This window comes from Poecilia latipinna, unplaced genomic scaffold, assembly GCF_001443285.1.
Source record: "Poecilia latipinna isolate Pla-1442-1.1 unplaced genomic scaffold, P_latipinna-1.0 Scaffold11, whole genome shotgun sequence".
Taxonomy (NCBI): Eukaryota; Metazoa; Chordata; class Actinopteri; order Cyprinodontiformes; family Poeciliidae; genus Poecilia; species Poecilia latipinna.
In genome coordinates this window covers 47,881-69,248 of record NW_015112627.1, presented here as the reverse complement: position 1 = coordinate 69,248, position 21,368 = coordinate 47,881, and the positions used below count along the sequence as shown (strand labels likewise).

The following is a 21,368-nucleotide window of genomic DNA, read 5'->3' as shown; positions in this document are numbered from 1 at the left end:
GTGGCTTTGATGCCTTTTCTGTTTCTTCCTTTTTGTCTCTCTGTGGATGTTTCACAGATAAAATACATTTTCATGGAAATACTTTTTGTTTAAATTCTCTAATATTGTTATTATAAAATATAAATAACTGTCTTTTTCGTGATTTCTTTTCTTTTTTTCTTTTTTTTTTTATAAGTGATATAAATAATTTTGCTGTTGTTACTGATACAAAAAGCCAATTTTCCCCTTTAGGCCGCAGAATTTGAGGGCTGGATTATGGTGTAGAGAATGACAGGAACACATTTCAGCCCTCCGCTCTCTGCCACGTCCTAATCTCTCCTGCACCTGAAAGTAGGCGGGGGCACCAGGTATGCAGTCACGTGGTCACACAGGTAAGAATCGCTACAAAAGCGTTGAACGTTCAGCCATTACTCCGCGATGGTGACTGCGGCAGGTTCTAGGAGGGATCAAACTTTCTGGATTTACCAAGCTCACCTTTGCGCTCAGGTGTCAAAGTAAAAGTCGTTCCTATTCCTCTTTCGCGTTTCAGCCTCATCTCACCCTTCGTGCTGTCCTTCGGCTCAGTGTAGTATTACCTTAGGTTTTTATTTTAGGGTCGTGTTCGTTCAGATGACGGCGCAGGTAGACTACCTGGTGGTGGTTTTCACCGCCACATCTGGAGCGAGCGGAGAGCTGCTGGGTTCTGACGAGAAGGACCTGGTCCAGTTGGTCTGGCAGCTGGTCAATGTGAACACCAAAACGGTAAAAACAAACAAAAAACAAACGCCTTCTTACTCTTTAGCTATGGCTGTGGTTCAAGGAGGAAATCTAGTGAGTAGAATGGACAGGGAAACTATTAACTAAAACTACACCATGTTAAGAGTTGCAACGACTTTTTAATAAAATGTCTGTGTTGTTCTTTTCTTTAAATGTCTGTTTGATTTAAATATATAGAAGCAAAGATACTTTTGTGGTAATATGTCAGGATGTTAAACATCTATTATGCTTAACGTCATAAACTAACCGGCTCCTGCTCATGAGAGTTTTAATATCTGCTTTTGATGTAATAAAAGAGCACAGTTATTTAGGTGGGCGCTATTATTCCATGCCGTATTGGTTTCTCGGTAAGCTACTGTTTCAGGACTGACTTGTTTTCTGTCTCTGAACCAGCTGGGCAAGGTGAATGAGATCCTCATTAGGCCTGACCTCTCAGACTCCACAGAGGAAAAATCAGACGAAGATGTGGTGGTTGAGTGTAAGGAGGAGGATGAGTCTTCCTCCGGAGCAGACTGCATGTACGCTGCAACAAGCCTTGACAGTGGTTTAAATATGGTAAAGATGTCCTTTGAGTCTTCAACGTCAACTATCTTCTGGCCTGAAATCTTGGTGATAATCAAGTTTTCGTCCAGTAAGCGCCTCATGCTTTTTTTTTCCTCTTTTCTCTATCTTATATTTTAGTTCAATCTGCAGCTGACAAATGAGGTGAACAGTGCGGGCGCGGGCACGTCGTTGTGTTTGTGTACAGACGGGCAGCTCCATATCCGTCAAGTGATTCACCCAGAAGCCGCCAGCAAGGTGAGCGAACTGGGTTGGGCTGAACGCCTCCCTGCTGCAGGAACCTCCAGCGTCGCTCTCAGCCGAATTACTCTGAACCTGTCCAATGACACACGCCCCTTGAACATACCATGCTACACCTGTGCACAGGCAGAGAGGCCGGCTGCATTCTCCCACATCTGTTAGACAAATAAGAGTAGCAAGGAAGGCGGTGTGTGCCATGCTGGCTTGAGCAAACATGAATGTGATGAATGTAATAAAGCAGCAGCTGCTAATGGGCTGCTTGTTCACATCCTTTTCTCTGAATGTTCTCCCCTCTTACTAGAACATCCCGGTCCCAGACTGTTTCTACTCTTTCTTTGACCTGCGGAAAGAGTTCAAGAACCACTTCGCCACTTCTGACCTCAAGGCTTTGAACGCACACGTCATGGCTGAGTGTATCCTTTGTTGACATGTTTAATATGGAGTCATAAAAATGTCTGGTGTGATTGATTTTAAATCACACCTAAATGTTTTAAAACAAAAAACAAAACAAACGTTAACAACAAAGATCACAGGAGCAAGATTTCCTATATGTAGGGGAAAAAAAACTATCCGAATCACTGCGACCCTATGTGAAAATATAAAATATAAATCTTACACTGCATGTGACTGATCACATTTTCATGCTTCGTTTGTTAGCCACACCCAGACCTGACACTGCTAAGGTTGTAGAATCAAGAAAGCGGCAAAGCGTGACCGGTCTGACGGCATAAAGTGGGTCAAAAGGTCTCAAAAAGCTAACCATCAGGCCCCGATCTAAAGAGTGTCCAAACCGGATGGCTGCTGTTGAAATCGTACAGCGTTGAGAGAGTTACAACATCTTTAAGGCTTCAGTGAACATCAATAGGAGCCATTATCCACAAAGAGACAAAATATAGAACGGTTGCCAGAAGTGACTGGCTGACAAAACTGCCTCATAAGTCCCTACAGTTTTCGAGGAGATTACAAAAAAAATCTAAATAAAAACGATACACTGCAGGCCTCAGATACGTCTATTAGGATTAGTGTTAATGATTCAATAATAACAATGAGACTAAAACCAAGACCAAAGCTATCGCTGGTTATAAATGACACAAAGAGTTTTATCACATTCGGCAAAAATAATCCCCAAGACATTTGAAAAAAATATTCTGATGAGACGAGAGTGGAACCTTTTTTCTCAGGTGTGAGTCTGGTGTGAAGTTAGCGCAGCGTTTTAGAAAGTACAGATTGGACTAAACAATTAAAACATCTGATCAGTCTGATCAGATGTAGTTACATTCTGAACTGATGGAGATGCTGTGGCGTGACCTCAAAGAGGATATCCAGGCGCCAAACCGTCTCCAATTTGAGTGGTTTTAAAATATTTCGGCAACTGAAAGTGGGCTAAAATTCTTTCACAAAATCATAATTGCCATTTTTCATTATTGCGTGGTATTATTTTTCCACATAGGCTAAAAATAATAACCTGTGTTATTTTTGTTTGTTTTTTTCCTAAGGGAATTCAGCATTTGAAAACTGCATTTCATATTTCTTCAGGTTCTTTTTGATATTAACATCTGTTTGATCTGAAAGTAACAAAAAAGTCCCAGGTGAAATCTGAGAGGGTGCAGATCATTTTCACTGCGCTGTAAGTGTTTTTTATTTCTTCGTTCTGGTTTAATCTGGTGTGAACATCTTACACTCAGTAATAACTCATTACAGGTTTAAAGCCAGGGTGTTGGCTGCAGAGTAAGAGGTTTTGAAATGCAAATAAGGAAAGAATGGAGCACTTTGCTAAGCCCGAAGAGAAGGAGTGTGTGTTTAGCCAGTAGGCTAACCTCACACACCCAGTGGTACAGAAAACCTGACAAGTCACCCATCCAGACACGCTCCTTCCCATTTTTCATTAAACACACCTGTCTGTCTAGATAAGTACTTTCCTTAACTGGATCCTCTTCAGCTCTTAGCCTACCTGTCGATGTGTCCTCCATGTGGGATCCCTCGGCCAATCAGGATCCTCTGCCTGCAGAAGTAGCCGTGCAGCAGGTCCGGCTTATGACCAGCATTGTTCTCTCTCTGCTCTCTGAGCCATACTGTGAGTATCTCACACATGAGGTTAAGAGAAAACTGTACTGTCAACGAGACAGATTTGCTATTATTGTAGTAGGAGAAGAGAGCTACTGCTGCTAACTACGGTATCCAGTAACTTCAACTTTGGTGGATTTTATGTGATGGATGAACACAAAGTAGCACATGCTTGTAACGTAGCAATACATGGTACATAATGCCCTTTTCAGAATCCGGCCAGAAAAATTATACACGAGTTAAAATGTTTTAGAAAAGAAAAATCTGAAAAGTGTGGTCTGGACTTTGACTGGGCCATGCCAGCAGGTGAATATAGAGCAAACTATGTTCTGTAGATGTTCAGGGTCGTAGTTCTTCTATCAAATCTGAAGTCTTCTGCAGCCTCTGACATGTTTCCTCAGTATTTGGCTCCATCTACCTTCTCAACAGCTTTGCCCAGATTCCCTGTCGCTTCTGAAGAAAACCATTTCCACACCACATTGCTGCCACCACCACATGTCACATGCGACGTGCCCAGCATGATATACACTTTGGGTTTTCCTCCCCACATTATGTTTTGCATGTACTCTATTAAGTTAAACTTTGGTCTCATCTGACCAGGGTGCCTTCGCCTACATGTTTACTGCGTTTGTGCAAAACTGCAACATATTCTCTCAAAAACTGCTTTTTTTCTTGTTGCTGTTCTTCCATGAAGGTCAGATTTGTTGTAATGATGGATTGAACGGAGCTCTGTGGATAATATTTTATAGCACTATCCACGTAAAATTTTCTCCCTGACCTTTCTTATGTGTTCCCTGATCTTCATTATGTTTCTTCACTAATGTGCTCTGGCAAATCTGTGAGTCCTTCATGGAGCAACTGCATTTATGACAAGATTAAAGTACAAAACCAAGGATTCTATTTATTAACTAAGGGACATTTTGTAAGAATTTGAATTGGTTAATCTAACTCATAAAATCCAATTAAGTGAATTCAAGTTTTTAAACATGACAGAATGTGGAAAAACTCACTTTTGTGAGGCGCCGTATCCTCAAAATGTGAAGGTCCAATCCATGTTTAAGTGTAAACAAACAAAATAAAAGATTAAAGTGGGTGATTTTAAAATAGAAAACGAGAAAAGCACAAGCTGCACCATCTATTATACTGACAGTGATTGATCATTCTTTGCTTTTTCATTCCAGGTCACAGTTTTTCCAACCCAGAGAGAATAAATGAGAGATTTGAAAGTGGCACTTGGTAAGTGAATTATTTTTTGTTTATAAGCTTTCTAACATTAAAATCAACCCAGGCTGTTTCCTACCAGGTTTTCCCTGAGACTGTATTTGTATGTATGCGTGTCTGCAGCAGTAAGATGGAGAAAGTGTGCGACAACACGGTGATCAGAGCCAGAGGGTTGCCATGGCAGTCTTCTGACCAGGACATCGCTCGGTTCTTTAAAGGCCTCAACATTGCCAAGTATGTTGAAGAGGAAATGGAGTGCAGCCATGCAAGCTTTTATTTAGGATAATCTTTCACTGCTTATGTATGTTTAATGTTGTATTTTACAGAGGGGGGGCCGCTCTGTGTCTCAACGCTCAGGGGAGGAGGAATGGAGAAGCACTTGTTCGTTTTGTCAGTGAAGAGCACAGAGACTTGGCCTTGCAGAGGCACAAGCACCATATGGGCAACAGATACATTGAGGTAACGGGTCTGCAGGCACCGCTTGAAAACCCCTTATTCTGTCATGATACACCGATTTTACACTTTCATCTGAAGCCACTAAACAGACAACATGTTCGTTTCTAACGACAGGTTTACAAGGCAACGGGAGAAGACTTCCTGAAGATAGCAGGAGGTGAGACACTCATGAATTCATATAATGTATATTTTCTCAATTCTCAGAAGGATGATATGTATCGAGAACAAAAAGCGCCACAAGTGAATAAATACATAATTCCCTGAATAAATATTTATGGACAGGATAGTTGAAAACACGAACATTAAATGCATGAAGTTGTAGCAATTTAAAAGGTTGAGTACTTCATAAAATACAAAATAAATAAAAATAAATGGATAAATTATTACATAAAATTAAAATATCCTATTTGCTGAAATTATGTTATTATTTTAGTATTTATTTAGTTATTGGGAATGTATGTTTTTTGAATTTACAGATTTTTTCAAATGCTGACGCATCCTTTTTATTTATTGAACATATTTAATAGTGTGTAATTAAATATATTTAATTATATATATAAATTTGTATTTGATAAATAATTTTTTTGTAGTATAGTGGCACAATTAACCCTTGGTGGTGAATAAACATGAAATAATTTAATCCATTGAGAAAAAATATATGAATGCATTTTAGTGAGTAAAGTAAATATTTTAAGGAATAATTTAATATATTCACCATGCACACTTTTCCAGTTTAATTAATTTGGTACCTTGCACTGATCAAACAGTTTTCCATGCATAATATTTTTCATGCAGATCAATTAGAATCGGATGAGAATGAGCTTCATCTATTAACAAAAGGTCTTTTTTAAAATAATAGTTCCACCTTTGTTTTATTGTTGTTGTTTTTTTGGGCGCCACTTTGGAACATCTGTCTGCTTCTTTAATTATTACAGCAACATAATAAACTTTAATTGTGACAGCAACACAATCAATCTTATTCATTTTTGTTTTAGTTTTTGGTTTCCATGCAGCCACCCTTCTGGCTGCACCTCTGCAAAGAGGAAATAATATTAGTGAAAAAAATTGCACCATTTGTTTGCTATATTTAAATATGATATTGCATTCCTGCATTTTTCTATTCACGTCGCAATTAAAGACTGGATTAGTTGACGTCCTGATGACATTTGGTGGTGCTGCTGCTTCTGCAGATTCCTGAATGTAATAGTTGTCATAATTCAAATTTTAGAAAAACATAAAGGTGAAATTATGCCCACATTTTAAAATGTCATGCACTTTGGTAAACTGTAGCCCATTAATTAATGTTTCCATTAGGTGTGTTTTGTTCCATTTATTTTAGAGAAAACTTATAATTTGCAGATTGAATTGTCAGCTATGACTCAGCTGTGGCATTTAGTTATTAATGTTAATAACATCTTTTACGAAAGCAACAGAATGGACCTCACAATAAAATCCTAGAAGAAATTTAGAATAATGAAGACGATAAAGTCAAGTTTAACGTGCTCCTGGTTTGACTTCCACAAAAATGCATTTTAATTCCCGACCTCGTGTTGTTTCTGCGTCTTTCACTTTTTCTCTCAGCACTTTTTCCTGTCCAGCAACTGATGAATTTAAGCCACAAAACTTTTAAGAAAAACTCGCACTGCAGTCCATAAAGGAGAACATAATGTGTTGTGAGTTTGGCTAAATCTTCTTGTGCCACATCAGGTACCTCAAACGAGGTGGCAATGTTCCTGTCCCGTGAGGACCAGATCATAGTGAGGATGCGAGGGCTCCCCTTCAACGCCACGCACGACGACGTTCTCAGATTTTTCTTACCAGAGGACGGCTCTAAAGAGACGTGTCCCATCAGCGGCGGGAAGGATGGCATCCTCTTCGTCCGCTACCCGGACGGACGGCCGACAGGAGACGCTTTCGTGTTATTTGCCTGTGAGGAGCACGCTCAGTGTGCTCTGAAGAAACACAAGGAGCTCCTGGGGAAGAGATACATCGAGCTGTTCAAAAGCACGGCAGCGGAGGTGCAGCAGGTATGTCAGGGTGTGACGAAGTTTTGATTCTCCTAGCAGTTTAAACAGAGTGGCGGGTCTGGTTGCCTTGTTGAGTCGGTGGAAGGTTTGAGAAAAATACAGGAAAAATGAGACGCTACATGCATATTAGACTTGTATTGTCTAATGTATGCTTAAAGGTGCAGAAGATAACTTTTATAAAAGTTATTATTCTTGCATATTAGTTAAAACTGTCTCCAAGTCATGACAACATGAGACAGATAATCTGAAGAGATCGATCTCGTCCCTGTCATTCCTTTTCTGCATCCTGCACTGCCTCACTCTGTCTCATCAGGTTATAATGTTCAATTGCCTATCTCTCATGACTTGTGCACCGACAGCCCATATCTATGCAGAGACCTTTCCTGTTGTATATGAGCCTGTGGGGCCTTTATCTGTCTTCTCCAGAAATGCAAACATGCTGGTGTCCTGTTGGCTGCAGGCCAGCTCCTGTTTGACAGCGTGACATATTTAAACACAGCATTGCCTCGGCTTTCTTTGCCTCCTCAGTTCTGCCGCGTAGGTGTTTCATTGTTGGGTTTGAACTGATAACACCGGGTCTGAGTTGTCATTTGACTGTTTTATCTAAAAGCATCTCAGGTAAACAAGGAAATCCTAATTCAGAATGAATACTTCAAGTTGAGTAGCTCATGTCAAACCTTGTGTGTACTTCAGGTTTTGAACCGGTACTCCTCCGCCCCGCTGATTCCCGTTGCCCCGGCCCCCCTGGTGTCAGTGCTGCCCGCGGTTTCTCTCCTGCCTCCTCCTGGCGGTGTGAGGGACTGCCTGAGGCTGAGGGGACTACCATACACGGCCAGCATCGAGGATATCCTCACCTTCCTGGGCGAGTTTACTCAAGATGTCAGACAACATGGTGTGCACATGGTACTCAACCAGCAGGTACATGCAGCAGCCACCTCGACACACCCTGCACTCGCACACTTTCTGGCACAAATGTACAAAATTATACATTCAACATAAACTTTATTGTCACTGCGTCACTGTTTCTTTTGAGACGATGGTTTGTTTCTGTCTCTCAAAAGTGTCTGTCTCTCCAAATAATAAGCAATTAAGTAGAATATGTAGTTTTAAAAGATTAATGTAAAACACAATAATAAATTTGAACTGCAAGGTGTTTCAGAAGTGCAAACCGTCCTTATTGAGCCATGCAAATGTTCTTCCCAGCACACATATCTTGTATCTCTCTAATTTCAATTTAATGCATCATTTTGCATTTTAGAGCATCAATTTTAAGAAATAATTGGTAGCAATGAAGGTAAATAAAATGTGATGACCATTGTCTAGGATGAAGCTTTGCATTAATGATCCCCTCGTGTTCAGCCTGTGCTGATCTTTTTCAATGTCGTCTTAACAAAAATATGTTAAAGTTCAAGCTAGTGGAAATCCATGGAGTCAACATGGACATAAAGTTTCTCCATCCGTTTCTTTCATCTACTGTCAAAATGTAGTCAAGTTTTGAAAAAGTGAAGAACTTGAAGATGAATGTGAAGTTTCACATTAATTTAATAAATATGTCTTGAAAATATGAGTTTCATTAAAACTGTTGGTCTCTTTTAAGTTCAGATTTATGCTTTCATTCAAAAGCCATGCCCACTTAAATCATTCATCATAATTTTTGAGGCGTTGTCTGATTGCCTGAGGCTGCAGGTGATGTGAAAATACTCTCAGTCTTTGCAAAATGATCCCCTCAACACTGTTGGTTCTCCCTGCTGCAGATCGGAGTCCAGATCCTGTTTGTAGTCTGAGACATAAATTTAATCTGCTACAACGTCTGAGGTTAGCCATACTACCCTTAGCTGTAACTTTTGTGTAAGTAGTGTTCCCAGTTTTAGAAATTATTTTTTTTTAATGTTTGGTTTCATCTCTAGGTAAGAGATGTACATTTCTAGGCCTTTCAGGCTTAAGACTACACTGAGATTTTACTTGTTTTACATTTTTGTTTTTACATAAATAACAGTACCGGGTTTTCTTTATCCTAAATTAAAAAGAGCTTTTTTAAATTTGCAACTAAATAAACAGGATTTAAGTGAATCTGAAGTTTGTGTGCCACTGTACTGAATAGTGCTTGTGTACTGTGATCCAGAGTGTGTAATTCACAGTGTTCAGCTGCATCTGGACCATGATGCAGCTGAACTGCATCTTTGATACTTTGATACAACAGCCCAGCCGGGAATGAATTTTAAATTCACTCTGAGTGGCCTCAAGTGGGCAAATAATTATTAGCCAAATTACTTGGAAAGTAGGTTGAGCGTCAGTTTCACTTTCAGTTTCAGGTTTCTGGCATGCCGAGGTGAGTGAGCTATCATCAGTAGAGTCTTTATCGGATCATTTCTATTATTTCTGTCCCTCTGTTTTGACTAACCAATGAAGTATCAAGGGTGTCTTTGATGTGACACATTTCCTGACATATTTCCTGTCTCCTCCGTTTTTGCAGAGCCGTCCGTCAGGCGACTGCTTCATCCAGATGACCTCAGCAGAGCGGGCGCTGCAGGCCTCGCAGCGGCTCCACAAACAGGTGATGTCCAGCCAGCGCGGGGCGAACAGCCGCTACGTGGAAGTGTTTCCCTGCAGCACTGACGAGATGGGCCTGGTGCTGATGGGAGGCTCGCTCTCACACACGCACACACACACACACAACCGGAGCAGGAGTGGGACAGGGCTCAGCCCGCCGCCATGTAAGTCCAGACGTAAGTGCTGCTGGGAGCTGGGGGTGCTTCGGGACTGCAGGGTAGGTGGGCTCCTGCCGGGGTGGCAGAGTTGCTGGTTTTTCCTCCAATCTAGATCTGTGGGAGGATGTGGGAAGGATGCATACTCTGAGTGTGTGTGTGTGTGTGTGTGTGTGTGTGTGTGTGTGTGTGTGTGTGTCAACGTGAGACTGAGTCTTCTTGTTTTAATTTAGTATGATCACTACACCCATTTGCATGTAATGATGATACTGTTTTTAATACATTCCTTCCCCTTTCACTCTGATTGGATACTGTAGTGTAATTTTCCATCGGCATGTTTGTTACTCGTTTCTGACTCCTTTACTTTACCACTGCTGAACTGATTCACAAAGATCTGAGAGGCTCCGAAAAGTGTAAGCAGAGCAATTCCTGAACAAGCTCAGAATACGGCAACGCGGCTTACAGTTTTCGGACCCCGTCAGATCATTAGTGGTGGTCCTGGGATTTAGCCTCAACAGACAAGCACACGTTAGGTGTGTGTTTGTGTGCGCCTCATGTGCTTGTCCAATCAGGATCTGTGCGAGGGGTGAGCAGAGCTGCTGCGTAGATGTGCTTTGGTCTCAGTGTCTGTTCACAATTAAAACTGGTTTGGCAGCTGATGAATGTCTGATTTATGTTGCAAATGATTATATCAGTGGAAGCAGTATTACATGCTTTAGTTGGAATGAGTTCAGCTTATTCTGAGATGCATTTTTTTGTAGATGTTTTCTGTAAATTAGAAAATATTTAGTGTAATTAGATTATATACATTTACACAGTGTGATATATTCCAAATATTTCTTATGTTCATTTTGATTATTGTTATTTTTAGCTAGTGATAATACTTGGGTTTTTTTTTTTTCAGAAATTGTTAATATTACATTAAAAGATGTATAAGGCCAAAGTAATCATATTTCCACATGGAGGATAAGCCACACAAATATAATTTCTAAGTAAGCTGGCTGTTGGCAGAACAATGAAACAAAGCATCTAAATGGAAAGTTAAGTGGAAGGAAAAAGTCTGATAGATTAATGTCCCATAAGAAACAGGGCTAACTAAAGCCTTTTGAGGTTTATAAAGCATTCAAAAGGTTCAGAGGTTAAAAAAAATTAACTTCTGAATTTTATTTTAAATATTGGGATATGTACATCTAAAATAGCTTTTTAAGACATGCTAATTTGAATAGCTTCTTTCTGCCGGGATTGTTCAGTGTTGGTCTATGAGGAATTAGGAAAAGAGTAAAAGAGTCTGATTTCTAATCAGTCAGCTAAATTGTAATCTAATAAAAATATATTTTTGAAGGTTTAAACTGTGATTTCTTTAAATCTTTTACATTACACAGAAAAATGCATGAATCACATGCACAATAAAAACATCAGTGGTTATTGGATGAGCTCCTCTCTCAACATCACCACCATGACTCCCCCTTCCTCCAGGGTTTGACGGATTTTGTATTTCTGTTTCTGTCCTTGTCCTTCCATTATTTTAGGTTTATCTCCTCCATCGTACTCTTTCACTCCAGTTCAACAAATCCTCCCCACGGACGCTGCTGCTGCAGCTGCAGCCGCTGCTGCCCTTTACCCTCCCATGGGGCATATGGTGCTGGCTCCTCGCCCCCTGCACCCCGGACATCCTTACTACCCCGCATCAGCTCAGCTGTACATGAACTACAGTGCTTACTATCCCAGGTAAAAAAAAAAACACTTAGAGGTTCAAAATAAACGAAAACATCGCTAAATCTTGGAAACAATTGTTTGTGATCATAATTTTCAGCCATATTCCTTCAAAATGTGTGTATGTATATGAACAGAATATATTATTTTATTACTGTAAGCTGCTTCTGAGTTCATGAACAGGGGAGGCAAACATAAACCTTGGCTTGTATCAAGGTTTATGGTTTTGGGTTTCTAAAGTGGCATTTTGTTTTTGTTTTCTGTGTGTAATGTTGGAAATTTACCAAACTAAAGTGAAACTGAACTGAAAATGCAGTCAAATTTAAAGCTTCATGAAATAAATAGGGCATCTCATTAAATATTCACATATTGATGTCAAATATTTTTTTATTTATCTCTTGAAAAGAAAGTGATTTAAATATAGTTAAACCCCACAAATTAAACCTTAATTTACTTATTAACAAAAAATATCAACGTGTGTTTTCTACCTGAGGCAAAAGTTCTTCTTGTCCCGATCCAGCAGCTTCTGAGGAAAGTTTGCTTCACTCTGTGCGATACCGAAACATTTTTGTTATCTATCTCTCTAGTGAACACCAGTCCAGAAGTTTTTGTCTTTTTCAATATTCTCAAACTTCAGTCTGGTCTTCATGCTTTTTGTCTGGAAAAGGAACCATTTCAAAAACCTCCAAGTTGTTAAGTCACATTTCATAGCCACTACGCTGTTACCTAGCAACCCCCTGTGGAGCTCCACCCATCACCTAGTAACTGAAGAGGAGCTCCAGGACATTTGGTCAACTGGTTTTACCGCTTTACGCACTGTATAATGGCTGCTGGAAAAGACAAGTGCTTTGTTGTTGATTTACTGTCTAGAAACTCCTTCCTAGAGTTTCTTGTACAACCTAGCTGGTTGTACAAGAGGCCCTACTTCTGCTTTTCAAAGATGTGTGGTATAATTGCGCATCTCACTGGGGTGTAAATGTTGAGTTGGGGGCGTGGCCAGCAGCAGCTCATTTGAATTTAAAGTGACAAGACGCCCTAAAACAATCTCATTCTGGAAGGAGCTCAAAGCGAACAGAAGTGACTAGACAAAAATTGTAGTGAATATGTATAGCCCAGAAGGAAGCATAAATGGTCTTTTAATAATTTCATGAAAATTTGACCGAAAATGTATCTTTTTCAGTTTTTTATGTGTTTATATTACTTAAACCTTTCACTATTGTTAGCATTGTTAAGTATAGAAATGTGTTGGAAAAGCATCTATTTTTCCCTATGACTGAATGGGAAAAACTATCACTGCACCTCACCTGGTCACAGTTAATCTGGAGGACAGATGAAGCTAAATGCAGAGCGATCGCGTATCAGAGACTTTAGACTGGAGCGGCGCTCACGTTGTTAGATCTGCTCTAGTCACCAGAAATAAAAGATGTTAATTGCAGAGAAATGTGAACATTTAGTCTGGGGTTGAAATGTTTCTTGTCAAGGAGAAAGACTGGGCCAAGGGTGGTTAATAACTGCAGACTATGTTTATCAGGGAGCTTGGTAAACATGAGGTGACCTCTGTTTCTGCCTGGACGGTCATTATGAAAGCATTTAAAGACAACACCCACAGTCCCTCCCAGTTTTATGCTTTTCTTCCCGCTGCTTAGTTAGTGTGTGTTTTAGTTTCTGAGAATAAGCAGTTTTTTTTTTTCTCTTTTTCGTAAGATTAATTTCACTTTTTCATTTTCCCAGTCCTCCTGGCTCCCCTACAACTCTGGGTTTCTTCCCAGCCCATTCCTCCATGTCTTCCCCCGGAGGGTTGGTGCGGATGCCCGGCCTGCCCTACAATGGCAGCGGCGTTAAAGACCTCATCAACGCTGTGCAGGGATATCAGGTAAGAACCAGCTCCCTGAAAGCCTCACATTCATTCACTTTGCACATTTATATATATGCATATAATCTCTACCTTCAGTGTTCACACACCTACCTGTAGGCACCAAGTGTTTTATTCAAATCTTCTGGTATTATGGGTGTGGACTGTTAGGCATCCAGTGCGGTTGCCCAGAGGCTATCAAACTAGTTTATCCTGTCTCCTCTCCCTGCTCTGTCACACATGCACTGCTGCTTGCTTTGACTTGAACTGGAGTGAGTCAAGTTGTTGTTTAAAGCAAGAGCAGAGTCAAGAAACTTGGGGGGAAAGATATAAAAGAATAATTGTATCATTAAGTCCAGGGATGTTGCAAAGGTAGAGTGGGTGAACTGCTTGACGCTAAAAAGAAAAACCTCAGAATACCATCCATCCCGTCACTTGATTGACATACAGGTCAGATGGTAATGTTTCCTTTAGCTGTTTGCCAGCAGCCATTGTAATAAAGAAGAAGAAGTAGAGAATTTTTTCTGACGCTTACGTCGATGTGCATCAAAACTATCTAGGCAGCGAGTTACATCCAATTTTTAACCTCGCTTTTCCTCTTAATCGTCAGAAAGGGAATAAAAATGTTTGGAGGATAAAACTTATCACTTTCATATGGAAATAAACCTATATAGTCTTCACAATATACTTATGAATTAATAAATGTTTTACGTTTTTGTAGCAGGTTTATCAGTTTGACTTAGTATCACTGTTAGCATCCCTGATTTAGAGTTCAAACTAGACATTTTTCCTGCTTAATTTTAGACCCTTGTTGAGTTTAATGGCTAAATGTGTCCATGTTATACCCCTCCTCCCATCATGACGCAGTATGCTCCAGAGGATGCTCTCATCCACGCTCACGCAGCTGTGCACTCTCACGACCCGGCTAGGACGTTGCTTACGCAGCCCAAAGAATGGGTGTGTATTTAAGGTGTCTGAGGCAGGTGGCAGGTAAGGATTGGCTGAGGGCTTAGTTAGGGGGAATTACTTTAGACTCAGCCTTTAGAGATGGCTTGACTTTTCACTAAGGGTTTCTGGGCTCAACACGACAACACTGGAGGATTTGTAGGAGATTTCTTGGGTTTTATTTCACCTTTTTGGATGGTTTTAATATTTCCTCTTTGTTTAATATTGAGTGGTGTGTTTCTGTCCTACTGAATGTGTGTTTTTGTTGTTGTTGTTTTTTTTTACTCAGTGCAGGGATAGTAAAACGAGAGAACTGACTGTTCACTTACACCCCCCCCTCAACACTGGAACACAAAGCTTTATGCAACAAAACCAAAGCCGTCAACGAATGAAGTGTGTTTGTCTGGAGAAAAGCTCGTTATTATCTCATCTCATTTTAAATCTGCTACAATTTCACACAGAGGAGTTCAAACAAATATTTCTCAACCAATATGCTGTGTGTTGGGTGTTGTGAATCAGCACTGAGTGAATGGTTGAGTCAGGAGCTCTCAGCAGCTCAGCCGTGATTCACACCTACACTCTCATTAAAAACACCTTGGAAGCCTTAGAACAAAAATCTGATCTCTCAGTGGGAAATAATGGCGCGCTGAGCTATTAGCATAATGATGGCGCAATGACTCACGGAGACTCGGAGCTCCAGGAAGGTTTATTGGAGAAATCTGAGCTTTTTTTTTTTTACATTATAAGAAGAGACAGCCGAAGATTGAGGGGGCTATTAGGGCATTTAACACTGGAGAATTGCCCCGTAGAATGATGCACGTCCTCCTGTGCGTGGCAAGCGCAGAAGAGCTTTAGTAATTATTTATTACATCCCACAAAATATGTTTGTTTTATTATTAGCTCTGTGATTACAGAGACCAAAAAAACGGCAATAAATGCTAAGAATAATCACCGTTATGAAACACAGCGTACTTGAAGTGCACAAACCTCAACATCAGTATTTTTATTTAAAATATCTGAAGTGCTGCTAAACTGGTGGTGTGACATTTCCTGTTTTATCCACAGTTTTCCACTTCAAGCTGTTGCTAGGAAACCGCAAGTTACTCGACAAGCTGTTGCTAGGTAACCAAAAAGTCAGTTAGTTGATGCCACCAGTCTGGTTTAGCTGGCTGTGAGAGTTTGAGCTGCCTTTCCTCTGCCTTCATCTCCCAGAATGCAGTCCGGATCTGAATCACTGTTCAGTTAATATTCTACATATTGGATATTCTATCAGAATATTTTATCTTTTGATATTGATCATGTGTCTATCCCAGATTACCATGTAAAACGGTAGCCTCATCCCTCCACACAGGACACAGCTTTGGTCTAAAACCCTTTGAACAGACACAATCTGCATTTTATTTGCATGTATTGCAATAAAAATGCGCCACAGCAAAAATTCTGGTAGCCATTTTGACATAAAGTTGGATCTACTCTTGTTTGTGTTCGACGCCTGTGTTTTATGGTCCAGCCAAACAATTAAATCAACGTTACATCATCAAACATATTTGGCTTAACTCTCACAAAAGCAACTTCAAGTTATTTAATAAACAAATGGCAGTGTATGTGAAAGTTTATGTCTCTAACTTACTCATCGAGTCTGAATTCAATTCAATACAAACTCTGATTTTAAATGATTGCGTTTAAACGCAGCCAAAGAAAACCGCTTATTTAGATTCACTTTCAGGAATTATTAAAATAGGGAAATCATTGTATTGTTCTCAAACTATGAAGATTCAAATGCAAGTGTGATATTCAGGAAATATATTTCATAGTAATGACAAACGTAGCTACAGATCTGAAGTTCCCACATCTTTGTAACAAAACTAAGCCGCCTTAAGCAGCCGCTTAGTTTGCTTATGCTTTGGACTGGCTTTGATTGGCAGTTAGTATAAACTGATTTAAGTCTAATCCTCTGCACTCTAAAGTCTGACCTGCATATCAACGCCGAGGGTTTAATGAACAGTCAGTTGACGGCGTCGTAGCGCTCTAGGCTAATGAACGGGTCCCACAACAGATGTGGCCCTCAGGCAGTTGAGGAGGTGGTGGGTAACATCTGGCTCTGGTGGAAGGGCTTCTTTCTTTTTTTTTACTTTTGTTACTTTTTTTTTTTCTCTAACTCTTATTTATCTTTCTGCATCCCGTTTTCTCCCCCTCCTGCCCTCCTTCCAGGGTCCTGTGGAGTCTGTTTCTCTGCTGAACAGCAGCCTCATGGGTCAGACCGGCGCAGGAGAAACTCCTCTTATGTCCCTTCCTCTCATCACAAAACCCGGGGGCCACCAGTACCTGGATCTGACCCTGCTGTAGCCTCGCACAAAGTCATGCGTATGAGACAATGACTTGTTAGATTGTCTGTTTTTTTTAATAGTCTTAGAAATCTTATTTATATTATTAGGTTCAAAAATTAATGTATTTTATACCAAATTTACTGCAGCCTTAGCCAAAATTAGCATTTTTATATATATATTGCACATTATCTGTATGTTTAAAAGCTTTATAGAGATTTTTTTTAACCTGTTAAGTTACTGTAATCATTTTACTTGCCAGCCAAACTAGAGGAGTAATAATCTAGTAGCAACTGAGCTCAATCTTTTCTCCAAGCTTTTCTGTGAAGAGTGAAAGTGGCTGTGTGAAAGAGATGTGAATGTGAACATTATGCATGAATTTTGTGTTTATATGCATATGGAGTCAAGTATGCAGTGATTGTATTGGAAGCTGTAGTGCATGAAGAAGTACTGTAGTAAAACTTAAGATGTTTACATAACGCTAAATACCAATGCACTGCTAACGAGTAGAAATGTAAAGAGAAATAAAGATGCAGTATCTTCTGACGGCAAACGTTTGCTAAGGGTGGTTCAGATCCACTAAACAACAAAAGCGCCAGATTAACGGTGGGATTTTCAGATAACGATTGAAGTGAAGCTTGCAAAACAAAATCAAACAAACCTGGACGGCTCTCTGGTTCCAGCATCCAGGAAACCTGCGAGTTTAAATGCGAGACATGCAAATACAGATCCATCTCAATAAATATGAATATTATTTAAAAGGTCATTTTTATCAGCAGTTTGGTTCAAAACTTTAACATCGTATGGATTCACTGTAAACAGTAACATTTTTAAGTGCTTAAAGCCAATGAAAACACAAAATGCTTTTACAAAAAGTACAGAAATATTTTTATGTCCTGCAGTTGATAGTTTTCCATCAGTAGCTGAGAGCCTCCACAAAGCGGATTAGCCACAAACGATCACTGCCAAACAAGAGGTCTTGTATCAAGGCTTCTTAAGTTAAAGTTAAGTGGAAGAAAAAAGTGTGGTAAAAAGGGGTACACAACCAACAGAGCCAACTTTGCCTCTTTTTGAAAATTATGAAGAAAAATGAATTAAAGAGATTTTGGTGGGATTCACAATTCATGGGCGAAACGCAGAAACATGCAGGATGTGGACGACAGCTGCCACATTCATTGTGTTTAGCCTGATTTGTCAGGAACATGTTACCTGGGAGGAGGAGAAACGAGCAAGCTATTTTCCTCAAATGAAAGGTGAAGAAGCTGATTGTTCATTCAAAATGAAGGAAAGCTTAGTGGAGGGAAAAACTGAGATGGACAAGCAAGCGGAGTGACTTTTCTCTATTTAAAACTTTGTTATATTTGGTCTAAATTTTGGGTTGTCATTAAGCCATCGTCAAATTGATCAGAAAAAGACACTTGAAATATGAAGTACGAGTTTCACTATTTGACTGAAGTCACTGAATTTAATTTCCATTGGCGTTTTATTTTATTGAGATGCACCTGTATTGTTCTTACTCACTTCAGCAGAATTCAATCTTCTGGACAACACATCCTATCCTGTTTCTGGACACTGTAGCATCACTGTGGTTTATTTTGTTTCATGGACATCCAAACCTTTAATTTATGCAGGAATTATTCTATCTTGTTAAAACTCAAACGCCAGTGTCTTTATTAAATCTGCCATTGTTTTACCCACAACACATCCCCCCTGTTAGAGATCTGGACCAACAACATTGTGAATGTATCTGACTCCAGCATCAGACTCACAGAAATGTGATGTCTCTCCTCCTTTTCACTGTTTCTATTTTTGTGGGTTAATGCCAAACATTGCTTTAGCCTCTTGGTTTCTGCTCCTTCAACATTTGATTCTGAGCGCTTTAACCCCAAAGTTTGCTTTCCTCCAGATTAACTGACTCAAACGAATGAATCTCAGGAGTTCAAGGAGGTCCCTGTTTGATTTCATTACCTCTTGTTCTTATGATCCAACGTGTCTCGTCTTTTCTCCGCCATCTGCAGTGACGCTGTGGAATATGATTGAACAAAACCTGTTCCCCGTTCTCTCTTTTTAAATCGTTTGTATATTTTTTAGAAACATTGCTGAACGAAGGACATGTTTGACATGTGTCTTGTAAGTTTTGTCATGTGTGCCATGCAGAGTTAATGTTTAGAATCAATATTTTCTGTATACAATGTGTCCAAAAGCAGGAAGTCCTGCTGCAGACAAGCTGACAAAAAAAAAAAAACACAATACAATAAACATAATGTTGTGAATTTTCCAGCCTCCTTCTGCTTGATTTGAGCTGTTCTGTGTTTAAAGTGGAGGAGCAAAAACACTCAGATGGAGCCGTTCGGTGACAGAATGTGACTCAAGGCGAAACTGTGGGAACTCCCTCACACTGTCCTCAGTGATTATCTCTGAGTTTCCACACACACACACACACAGAGGCTTCAGCCAAAACAAAAAAAGGCCATTGTCACTTAGACACACTGAACACATTGTAGTGAGAGGATGGTCTTTCTTCCTCTGGGTGGAAAGGTGGAGAATGGAGAGATCAGGAAGTGAGAAGAGAGAAGGAAGACGGAGGAAAACAAGATCTCAGACCCCCTCAGGGCAGATTTGGTATTGTGTAATTTAATCCCGGGTGCCCCACCCTGCCTGATCCCTTTAAAAACACACACGCGCACACACACACACACACACACACACACACACACTACTACTCAGAGAACAGCAGCACATCTAAACTACCTTTACAATATTATATCTGCAACAAACTTCAAACTATCTGCTTTTAAAAGATCATCTTTCAACATTTCTATCAGCAGATAGTCGGACTGAGAAACACGTAAACTACGAGACGCTAATCAGAGCTCAGGTTTCACACAATGTAATTTACTTTTAAGTCAATCACATTTTTTTCCTACTAGTTTAAGTCCTCAGTAAGGATTAATAGTTAATTTATGCTAATTTATTTATAGTTTCTATTGACTATATGTGGCTCAAGATTGATTTTGATTTTGATGCACTACAAAAAAAAAGTTGGTTTTCAAGAGAAATGTGACGGTATGTTTCTAGTTACTTCTACAAACAATCTTGAAGCCATTCTAACTTTATGGTGTATTCACAGACCTTTAACTTTTACAAACTTTGACGCATTAAAACCACCAACTTCAATTAATTTAATTGGGATTTTATGTTACAGTGTGCCTTTGTATTCAGTGGCCTTTTAATTTGTAAATTCGCTGCAACCAGTTGCCGTCAGAAGCAACCAAGTTAGTAAATAGACTCCAGATGTGTGTATTTCGGAATAGGTAATATCTCATAGGTTTGTTAGAGAATATTAGTGAATAAAAAGCATCTGGAAAGCAAGAAAAACAGCAGAGAGAGGGAGAGTATTAATCACAGAAGCAGATAAGAGGTCACCTGACTTTAATATGACTTTGACTAACTTTGGAGGAGCTGCAGAGATTCATACCTCAGGTTTAAGTAACTGGACTTGAATCTGCTTCTTTCTTTTTTTATTTATTTTGTCAGACTTTTAGAGGTGACCTGGTTGGTGGTGTCCAGATCAATATCTGCTGCACAACCAAACTGTACTTGAGTTTAAATCCAGTCGAGAGCTATTATGCTGCAACCTTTGGATGTATGTAATCAATTAATCAGGGTTCCATCAACTATGGCAAGTCGGCCAAATTCTGGAAAAGAGAAGCGCATCTGAACCATCATAAAACTCCCACGGTTTTTCTGTTTCTGGGTTATTTAACTCTGCATTTCCTCAGATGATGTTCTGGACTTTTTTAACACCACCTGCTTGAGTTTGAAGCATCTTTGGAGTGATATTTGTTGCCATGTTTTCTTGACTTTGTAACTCTTGTCAATATCTTGTCTTCTCTTTTTTTAAAACATTGTGGCAAAATGTGTTGCTTTTGCAGTTTTTTAATCTAATTTATGTTGTCAAACCGGTTCTGTCTAAGAGATTTATTTATTCCATAGGTCAGGCAGGGTGTGGATAACGAAACTGTACCAGTGCATGTGGTTAATCCAAGTTAATAATTTAAGCAGGGCTATTATGTTTATTTATTTACACTGGGCTTTTATGGTTCAGTCTGTTAAAGTTTTTTCAATGATCTGAAGGCACTGAGGTATGACAAAAACAACAAAAGCAGGAAATCTGTAAGAAAGGGAATACATGTTTTTGCAGAGCTGTAAGTAGTTCACTTCAGATCCAAACACAGGTACAATTACCTGGATGACTCATCCTACTTGCACCTGAGCGGCGAAGCGGCAGATAAATCAGTTTTTTCTCCTTTAACATAACATTCCCTCGCTGGGAGGGTGAGAGCTACACAAAAACGAAGGCCCAGGTATGCAGGGTGAGGCTGACCTGAATTCCCATGTCAGAGCAGAGGCCAGAGACGTTGAATCAAAGGTTATCAAACTGATGATGGGAATATGTCAGGATCCGGCCGACGGCAGCCGTTCAACACACGGCAGCAGGAAA

The 21,368-nt window shown here is 39.8% G+C and overlaps 1 protein-coding gene across 4 annotated transcripts; it reads left to right on the top strand.

Moving 5' to 3' along the window:
- The first annotated feature begins 396 nt into the window (after window positions 1-396).
- esrp1 (epithelial splicing regulatory protein 1) lies at window positions 397-19,140 on the top strand. 4 transcript variants are annotated; one of them, XM_015029647.1, is made up of 16 exons: window positions 397-741; window positions 1,150-1,311; window positions 1,438-1,554; window positions 1,859-1,970; window positions 3,497-3,631; window positions 4,803-4,857; window positions 4,966-5,076; window positions 5,169-5,301; window positions 5,413-5,455; window positions 7,006-7,325; window positions 8,019-8,243; window positions 9,799-10,039; window positions 11,560-11,758; window positions 13,475-13,616; window positions 14,463-14,552; window positions 16,752-19,140. In XM_015029647.1, the coding sequence occupies exons 1-16, from the start codon at window positions 610-612 to the stop codon at window positions 16,884-16,886; spliced, it is 2,352 nt and encodes a 783-aa protein (XP_014885133.1). In that variant the 5' UTR covers window positions 397-609; the 3' UTR covers window positions 16,887-19,140. The 4 variants fall into 4 exon arrangements, with proteins under 4 accessions (XP_014885133.1, XP_014885125.1, XP_014885153.1 ...); XM_015029639.1 differs by having other exon boundaries at window positions 9,799-10,051; XM_015029667.1 differs by having other exon boundaries at window positions 9,799-10,051; window positions 14,463-14,585; window positions 16,752-16,838.
- Window positions 19,141-21,368: the final 2,228 nt, after the last annotated feature.

Bases quoted from the DNA above. Each gene is read 5' to 3' on its own strand.
- esrp1 (XM_015029639.1), top strand. From the start codon at position 610: ATGACGGCGCAGGTAGACTACCTGGTGGTGGTTTTCACCGCCACATCT. The intron at 7,326-8,018 runs GTATGTCAGGGT...TGTGTACTTCAG, and splicing joins CGGCAGCGGAGGTGCAGCAG to GTTTTGAACCGGTACTCCTC. The intron at 10,052-11,559 runs GTAAGTGCTGCT...CCATTATTTTAG, and splicing joins GCCGCCATGTAAGTCCAGAC to GTTTATCTCCTCCATCGTAC.